The 10,095-nt window shown below is 30.8% G+C and overlaps 1 protein-coding gene across 1 annotated transcript in view; it reads left to right on the top strand.

Moving 5' to 3' along the window:
- The first annotated feature begins 767 nt into the window (after nucleotides 1-767).
- Nucleotides 768-10,095, top strand: part of LOC118204291 (uncharacterized) — a 75,924-nt gene continuing 66,596 nt past the window's right edge. Inside the window, exon 1 of the mRNA XM_085822885.1 lies at nucleotides 768-1,029. Coding sequence (XP_085679011.1) covers nucleotides 819-1,029 — 211 coding nt within the window. The 5' untranslated portion in view covers nucleotides 768-818. The remainder of the gene's footprint in view (nucleotides 1,030-10,095) is intronic.

The following is a 10,095-nucleotide window of genomic DNA, read 5'->3' as shown; positions in this document are numbered from 1 at the left end:
CTCAGGCACCCTGGTGTCTCAAACACCATTCTATAGAGAGACAATTATTGTGTTTGATTACATTCTCTTTTTAACTATTTCCATAGAATATTTCCTGTTTTCCAAATGAAAACTAGAAAAGATATATTTTAATGATATGCGGGGAATTCAAATAAGTCTAATGCTGTACCATAAAAACACGGACAAGAGCAACATTATGAAAAATAAAATAAATGACCTGAAGCACTAGATCGTGTTTTGTATAAAAAGCGCTGAATAAACTGATTGTTTCCTGATAAGTTGGCTTTAATTAAGCAATCCTAAAAATCGTGGGACGTACTCGATAAAAATTAATCTTCCATATTTACTTTTCAATATATATTTACTGTTCAATATACATTAGTAACAAAAAATAAAAAATCTTACATATTTACTTTTCAACCATCAGAAACAAAATGTAAACTTAATTATGCAAAATATTTCTAATTTTATCCCTTAAATCTGACAGATCATGTTATCAGTCTCTCCTATTCTATTTTTTGAAAAATTTATTAATGTAAATTTATGTTTCTTTTCTTTTACTGCTGATGTGGTAATTTTTCCTGTATTTAAACATCATCCAATCCCTTTCGCTTATCTAAATGCCTTACCTTGAACTTTCACAGGTGTAATCATACAGGAAACGGAAATATACATATTTAAGATAAGAAGCTTCCCTAATGTAAATCCTCTTCATTGTTAATTAAATCCGGTGTTCTTCGGATGCTATAAAATTCTCACTATCTGATTCTATAAGACATTCTGTATTCGCCGGCAAGTGCAAGGGAATCGCAAGTGCTATGGGTAAGGTGAAAACAAAATCCCAGACGGGGCCAGATCAAGCCATAGGATGGATAATCGCCCTAGCATGTTTTTTCATAAATTTTATCATGGCTGGGTTAGCTAGGACAGCTGGTGTACTTTTTGTAGCACTAATTGATTTATATCACATTAGCAGGGAATCAGCTACAACACCTTTCAGCATTAGAGTCTGCGTTAGGAATATGATAGGTAAGACATTATTTATTAAATTGCTTCTATTTTTTATATAAAACGTTCTTTGTTTTATTTCAGTAAGCTATAATATACATATTTTTTAATATCAATAATAAAGAATTTTAGTGCTTTAAATCAGAGGTTATGCTCCTAAAGTTTGAGAAAATGTAATGAGGTTATGATTCCCACTATAAAAATCATATTACGAACTGCATTGGATAGATGTTGCAGTTTATAAAATTACAATGGAATCATGTTTAATAAAACACTGGCTTGAGCGCTATTTGCTATCATATTATAATAAATATCTGATGGTAGCACCACATTACTTCCTTCTACGACCTGATAAATTATACACAATTTTAGCTGTATTTTATTTAAACTTATTTCCTCGAATTTCGTTAGAGACTTATTTCGCATTCAATTAATTCAGTTCTGACTTCGCGGAGAGGCAAAAATACATATTAGCTCAAAACGTCTTTATAAAAAATTGTAAAATACAGAAAAACATACCAGTGACCAAAATTGCAAATTTACTTTTGGTCCCACTCGGTAAAAAGACACTAAAGTTGGTGCACAAACTGAATTCACCATTCTACTAACAATTTCAAATGTCAACAAATGGTGACCTCGTTAGGCGTAGTACTTAACTTTTAAACTCTTGATAATTCCACAAACATGCCGATTAACTACAGGTATAAAAATCTTAACCGGAACATAAAAACAGTAGTATTGAAACACTTTTAAATCAAAAGTGCAAAATTTACCAACGTATAAGAATAAAAAACTGAGCTTACTGAGCCGAGTTACAGAGTATATATATATATATATAATATATATAGTATTATATTGTTAAAGAAATTTAATTATATATATATATATATATATATACTATATATATGGCAATTCCTAAAAATATTAATAATTGCAACCGTGTAGAAGAGGTTTAACACAATATCTAAACAAACCAAAATTAAAATAAGAATTCATAGTAGTACAAGTTCGATAAATAAAAATAAAAAAGAAAGGGGAAAATATACAAGACAATGCAACTTCCTTTCACTGAAACTCCAATTGAGAACTCATGAGGGGAAAATGAACTAAAGTTTCATAAAAGTCGATATATATATAATATATATATATAATGTGTATAGTATTACAGTGTTACAGAAATTTAGTTATATATATATGTTTGTGCCCTTTTTTAATGCTTAATAATTATGCAGATTTTAAAAGTCTCATTTTTATGAATTTATTTTAGAATAATAAGAATGTTTAAAATTTGTTTTTATTTCTTGCATCTTTACGCTGATTTAGTTCGTTTTATATTTATGCAGATTTTGGCATTGTGTTTTTCCTTTGCAAAGCAACGAATGTGTCGGGATTGGTCTTTTATGCAAAAATATTTAAATCTTTACCTAAATAATTAGTTAAGCTTTTTCCTTGACTTTAGGCCAGTTCCTAAATAGTTACTTAAATATTATCTTAAGGTTTGTTCTTAACTACTACTTTGAATCAGTTTTGACTTAATATCTTTCTGGCTTCGTATTTTGAAATTAGTTCTTGCATATTAAGACGACAAAACACATTGGCTTGCATTAATTATTGTTAATTGATCGGAAATTGGTTTGTTTTGATTAAACGTCAATTAATTTTCGTTTAATATCAATAATTGATTCATTTTTTCTTGACATTTTCGTTTTACCATTTTAATACATTTGCTTTTAATTAAACAACTTTTTCACTTGCTATAGAGAACACTAATAAAATTTTTTACTAAACTATCATTAAAGTTCACTTTTTATTAAGTCCTCTAATTTCCTTTCTTTGACTAGGAGATAATCCAAAACCTGTTCTAACAAATAACTTCTCATTTTCTTCCTTGGCAGTTTTAGAGCAAGTATTAGGCTTTTTTAGAAGAAAGAATTATCTTAATTTAATACATTGTTTGAATTATATCTATATCTATCTCTCTTTCTATATATATGTGTGTGTGTGTTTGTATGTATGTTTGTTGAGGACGATTGGAACCAAAAAGTAAGAGGCACGACTGAATGATGTAATAGTCCCATATCAAAATTTCAAAGTCTTGAGGCTACTCGTTTTTGAGTTATGCGCGATAGGTACATACGTACGTACAGAAGTCACGAAAAAATCTCTTCTGAATCCATTTTAAATCCATTTTATAACCCTTTTGGAAAAGTCCTTTACTCCTTTAGTCCTTTATTCTGTACGTTAGTAAAGATGCCGCACAAAAATATCGTTCAGATGCATTCGAGCTAGGTCAAATGAATATTTTCGTTAAAATATTATACCCGAAATGTTTCGTGATTATAATACTACCTTTACATATTACAAGGAAGCATGAAACAAATATTTTCATTCAATACTGAATTTTAATAATCTACTTAGACAAAATCAATATTAGTATCCTATTAAATTTGCGTTTAATATTTGCTTAAAGCGAAGGAGGTCAGTAAATATAAAGGATTGCTCTTTATTGATGCGCATTAATACCTCGGTTGCTGAGTGTATAATCTTATTTTTCTTCAAAATAAAGTTAATAATTGCAAAAACTGTCTCTTAAACTTACTTTCTTCCAAAATAATAGCGGTTCCTCATATTGTCAGTTGTACTATTCTTCGGCTTTCTCTTTTATACAGTAACTGCACCTGTAATTTGTGACATAAAATGAAAATATGTGCTTATATTTTTTTAATTTACTTTCCCTTAAATAAAAATTTAGGTTTTTGTTAAACCAAATATTACTTGTTCTTGTTTCAAGAAATTGGATTGTTAGGTTTTATGGTGCCTGAAGTCCACCAGCGGTCGAGTTAGGAAATCACTAAAAAGTCAAACAACAAAAAATCAGCTTTATGTTTTCAGATTTTCACAGGACTAGTGAAATTCCAGTCCTGTGAAAATTTGAAAGCGTAACGCTGATTTTTTGTTGTTTGATTTCTAAATTAATGCTTGTTTGGCGTGTTATTGTATCTTAATTAAATCACTGATAGTTTGACGCGGGTTCAAGACCCAACAAATGGGCTAGCAATATGAGAATTTCCGTTATCTTCCCCAGGTGAATGCTAACTAATTTCCCTTAAAAAGGCTTTCACAAAGGCACTCCTTTTCTTAGGCAAATAGCCCTCTCGTATTTTGCCGTAATAGAAATAATACAAATATTTGCGTGATTTTCGTTTTCACTATTTTTCTTTCAAAGCTTTCTAAAACTGATGTGAAATCATGGAATCCTCATAGAACTTAAATGATGAAAATTTGTGGAGTTATTAGGCTTGTTGAAGCAGGAAACAAGAAAAATGTGCAGTGCCCTTGCTAGTAATTGAAATTAGGTCCTTTCGATGCTAGTTCGGTGTACAGTCTTTCTATCATATGCAAAGCTCTTGCCAGTTAGTCTGCAGCTGTCTGTAGTTGAAAAACAAAATATAAATAAAGCAACCCTTAGTGTGCCCCTGTTTGAAATATACTAGCCATGTTGCTATAGCGACCGCCACCCGCCAGACACTGTGGGGGAGCTGTTCTTGTAGACAGACAGTACTTATACAATGAAGACAGGCGGTAAGGACGGAAAAAACATCTTATATTTTTAACCACATAAATGTGACTGGAAAGGCGGGGACCCAATCGTCTAATCCTGGTGGTAGCAAAATATCAACCACCGCATTAGTTTTTTAAGTTTTTGAGCTATAAACTTGAGAAATCAACGATATTTTCTGTGGGATTCGGGAGAAGATATAGCTGTACCTCCTGATACTATCCGGACGTGCTTCCAGCTATACCACGAAGGCTGGTCCTAAGGACAGAGAAAATACGTTACAAACGCACATTTTATTTTCAGTAGTTTTCCTTACTACTTAGCCCGAATTTCAATCATTCGCAAAAACATATGATTGTTACTGATAGGTTTCCCAAAGCATTCCTGTATTTAAATATAAAATAATGGTTTTGCTGGAAAAATTTGCAGAAGAAACCGGAAAAATATTGGGTGATTTCTTCCGTTTTTTTTTTTTTTTTTAATTAAAGTGTTATTTTATTTATGCAAAGCATGGATATTTATGATTTATTAAAAAATTCATCAGCAGCAACGTTAGCAACGTTAACGGCGAATAACAGTTAATAAAAAAATAAAAAAGTTATTGTTTAAAATATAACATAACTATTATTCTAACAAATGCCTTTTCAAGAGTATATTACGAGTTGAAGAGCTAAATTCAGATGTGTTTACTTATGTATTTACATAATGGTAACTATTAAAATAAAATAGATGCTCTATTTATTCTAGATCTTTTTGTGTTTTTCCGCATTGAACCTTATTATTAATTCCTAATAATCATTAGGAATTACTTGACCGCATTTTGTTTTATTAATATTGTTGTTGCTTAAGTAGTGTTGAGTATTATATACATAAATTAAAAAAAGTAAATAATGTTTGCTGTAACTGAAAACATTAATACATTACAAAGCATGAAGAGGTTACCTGTTTTTTTTCATATCAGTATCGTTTTTGATTTCATTAAAAATTTAACATTAAATATTTTATTTAAAATTTTTCTTCTAAAAATGAAACACTGAACACAAATGTCTAAGCAGTCGTTAACAGCAAACAGCATACATTACATTGTAGATGAAGCAATTTTATCATCTAAGAAAGTAATATTAAGTTGTTACATGACCATTGAAACTCACCGTTGACAAAATTTAAAAAAGATTAAAAAATAGAAATCCTATTACGAAAAACAGTTCCAAAATGCAGATTACTAGAGTAGATGAATTTCATAAAATGTTGCTCATAGAAAGTTTTCTATTATCATTCGGATTGGCGCATTCATACTAGGACGCACTAGGTCTTGTTCATGTGTGGTCTGTTTCATTCCAAACATTCAGTTTGTGATAACTGATCTGTTAATTAGTTTAAAATATTGAACTGCACGGGAGGTTAAGACCATACATTTCAATAATTTAAGCTAATTTTTCAAATCTTTATAATGCACTTTTTTCTTACACAATAGGAACTAATTATTTCCCTGGCCAATTTAAGAGTTTTCACCCCTTATTCTTACTTGTTTCCTTACTAAATTACATTGACTACTTTTAAGCAAAGAATGATTTATTTCAGTTGTTGTTCCCATATAGGCCAGGCATTAAACGAGTTTTCGTTTAATATTTTGTATGATATTTATTTGTATAGTATTATTTTTGTTTTTTTCTAAAATATTACAATAATATTACATTTTAAAACTCTACCAGGAGGCTGTCAGTTACAGATGTTGTTTTTATAATTTGCCCATTTTGTAATATTAACTGCAAAATGCCTTTTGTTAGTGAAACTTTGAACTAAAATATAAATAATTGTCACAAACACCGTATCTCTGTGATACGTCTTCAAGTACAAACCACACTTTGCGCGCCATCTTTTTACATTTTGTTGATTTTTTTAAACTTTGTTTTATAAGACATCCAGCCTGTACCCAATTAGCTATTATATAAATGAAACAAAAATCTAAGATCTGTAGTTAGAAAGAACACAGCTTCAGTGCAGAACAAAAAAGAAAAAAAAATCGAATTTTAAAATATTTTAATGAATTTTTAATAGCGTAAAATACGTTATAAGGTATTTCTCCCACTTTTCTAGCGTCCTTCGTGGTGTAGTGGTTCTGCACGCTGGGCCGGTATTCCAGAGAACCGTGGTTCGATTCCCGGGGAAGGCGTTGTTAATTTTTCATCTTGGCTGCTTCCAAAAAAATATCCTAATGACTCTACAAGTGGCGCTCGAACTAAAAGGGTTGTGGATTATGATTCTCCGCACCCAGGATTTGGCGACTAGGTCCCCTAAAACCATAGTCGCAGTTTAAAAATGGGAGTATATAAGGTTTATAGACTCATTAGGTATTTTTTGGAAGCAGGGAGGATGAAAAATATGCAACGTCTTCGGGAATCGAACCGCGGACGTCTGGAATACCGGGCCAGCGTGCAGACCACTACACCATGAAGGCACTCTAGGAAAGCGGGAGAAATACCTTATATACTTCCCCTTTTAAAAGGCGATTGGGGTTTTTAGGAGACCCAATCGCCAAATCCTGGGTGAGGAGAATCCTCAACCAACACCCTTTTAATTCGGGCGCCACTGTAGAGACATTAGGATTTTTGGAAGCAGGCAAGATGAAAAATGAGCAAATGCCTTCACCGGGAATCGAACCACGGACCTCTGGAATACCGTCCCAGCGTGCAGACCACCACACCACGAAGGCATACCAAGAAGGTGGGAGAAATACCTTATAGATTAAAACTTAAGTTAAGGGATCAATGTACTGTGCTAAATTTTAATACATATCTGAAATGACTTAATTCTATTTCCCGTCGATAGCTGTATATCGTAATAAAATAACTCCACACACATTCCACAGTTTAAATACATTTATTTTCCATAGCGACACTCAGGCGCTAGGTTCCACCTTACAGCGTAACATATGAATCGCAACTTCGAATGTGCCATAAATCAAGTTTCTCACAGAATACATTTCAACGCCAATTTCGGCGGCGCATGCGCCATTAGCCAACATTCCGCTCTGGCGCCAAGTATTTCACAGCTAATACAAAACAATATCTGATACATAAGCATGTTGACCATCTTACTATTATATTTCGCTATTTGTTAGATAATGATCAATGTCCAAAGGGTTTGTTTTTGTTTTCACCTATTTATTTGCATGCTGGTGCATTGATTAAAATCTTAGCAGTGGACCAGCTTAATTTATTAAATATAAATATTAAAGCATTCAAAAGTCCAAACAATGATATAGCAAACATGTCTGATCATTATGCAGGCCTACAATAGTTTAATTTTATTATGAAGCAGTTTGTTCACTTAATTTATTGGAAATGGTCTCCTCCTCAGCATTGTTTGCAAATCACTTGTATTTAAATTTAGTTGAAAGAATTCATATATTTTCCCCCTGCTTCTCCTAAACATTTTGACGTTTTGTTTCTGAATTTATCGAAAAAGATTGTAGCATTAAATGGTTGAGTCGAGCGGATTCAATGAAAATAATCCGAAATAGGTATAGTGAAATATGAAGTACATTCTTTCACTGCTCTCAGGATGAATGACAGAATCTTAATCAATCCTATACGAAACGTATTACGAAGTAATTTAACAAAAGAACCGGAGATTTTTTCTAGTGACTGTTATTTGAGCCTAATTATTATTATTACGTAATCTGAATATTTAGAAAATATATATTAGTAAAATTTAAAAAAAGGATTTAATTCAATGACATTGATCTTGAAGAACAAGAAGATGAGCCGACACAATCTATTTTAGTGGCAACATGGCAGGAAAACAAATTTGCGAATCCAGAACAATACTTACCATTTTATAAAAAGTAACACAATTGCAACATATTCTTTTCTTAATATAGAAATGTTATTATGAGTTTGCTAAACGATACCTTCAAATAATGTAACAGAAAAGTACCATTTTATAAAAAGTAACACAATTGCAACATATTCTTTTCTTAATATAGAAATGTTATTATGAGTTTGCTAAACGATACCTTCAAATAATGTAACAGAAAAGAGATCTTTTACTGTTTTAAAACGAGTTAAAATTATTTAAGAAATATAATTGGATAGGAAAGGGCTAAGGTCTTTAGCACTGTTTGCTACAGATAAAGATACTCATGAAGATATAATTAGTCAGTTTTTCGAAATGAAAATCCGAAAGTGTATTTTTTTTTTAATTTTTAAAGACTGATTAATGAATATAATTATTTATGTATTTTGTATGCTAGAAATTCTTTATTATAACACTTAATACTGTATTATTATTTGTAATTTTTATTATCAAGAAATATTTCAAGTAACATTGCTTAAGATTTCGTTCCAAACAATTTATATAAATGAAACCCGAATTTAAATTTTATATAAGATTGGTATCCGGCACTGAACCCTTGCACGCTTATATTTCTTTTTTACATTGGAGTTAATTCCGATCGAATTCTTATACTCATGCGTGACGTAAACCAACCTTTAAATGATCATTAAGGCTCACCACATAATTTTTATTTTAATTATTGTTAACTAACAGCTAAGCTGCCAGCCTTCGTCTGGCTTTTAAATGCACCAAAAAATGCATAAAAGATACACCAAGCGTTAAATTTAAAAACTGCGCAAAATTGTACTTTGCAGAACAACTTCACAAAAAAAAAAAAAAAAAAAAAAAAAAAAAAAAAAACCCTACCCACAAATTAAAAAAAAAATATATTACATATAAGAAAATTACAATGAAATAAGCAATATCCCTTAATACAAATATTAATTATTCTAAAAAATAAAATAACCAACTTCCCATTGCCTTCTCTCAACAAACGTCCAGTATCCAAGAAAAACATTAAATTTAAAAACTGCAAAAAATTATCGCCCTCCTTTTTCCAAGTGGCAACAGTGCTGATTTTCAACAGTCAGTAGTCCAGTATACAATTGAATGAAAAACTGTTGCCAAAACACCATTTCTAAAAGAATGAAACTATCCAAAATGACACGATAAAATCGAAAAGATAAAATTAAAAAAAAATCTGATTCGAATTTTGAAAAAATCGCTTCGGGGTGCACTGGCTCTTCTCTAGATGAATCTGTATACCAAATTTCATAGCCCTGGGTCTATTAGCTTACGTGCAGCATGAACGAAAGACACACAGACACTTCTTTTTTTATTATATGTAGAGATTACGATTTTTTGCCAAGCCAAAAATTTAAAAGGAATAATTTGTGAAATCAATGAATTAATATTCTATAAATGAAAATTAATGACTCAAAATGGCTCTTTACATTAATTAATAAATGACAATACATTATTTTTGATTGAAACAATTTTTTTTAAAGTTAATTCCACTCAGAAGAGAATTTCGAAACAAAAGGGGGCTAACGGGAAACAAATTACTTTAAATAATTTCCTATAAATCTTTCATAAACTCTAAAATTTTATTTTTGCCCCTTTTTACTCCTGTTTTACTCCTCCTTTTTATCTTCTTGAAAGTTCCCTATTTAAATCTGTAAATTTTAAAG

This window comes from Stegodyphus dumicola, chromosome 1 (genome assembly GCF_044657685.1).
Source record: "Stegodyphus dumicola isolate Sdum_Otavi_A_Nest chromosome 1, ASM4465768v1".
NCBI lineage: Eukaryota > Metazoa > Arthropoda > Arachnida > Araneae > Eresidae > Stegodyphus > Stegodyphus dumicola.
This window is presented reverse-complemented; position numbering and strand designations above follow the sequence as displayed.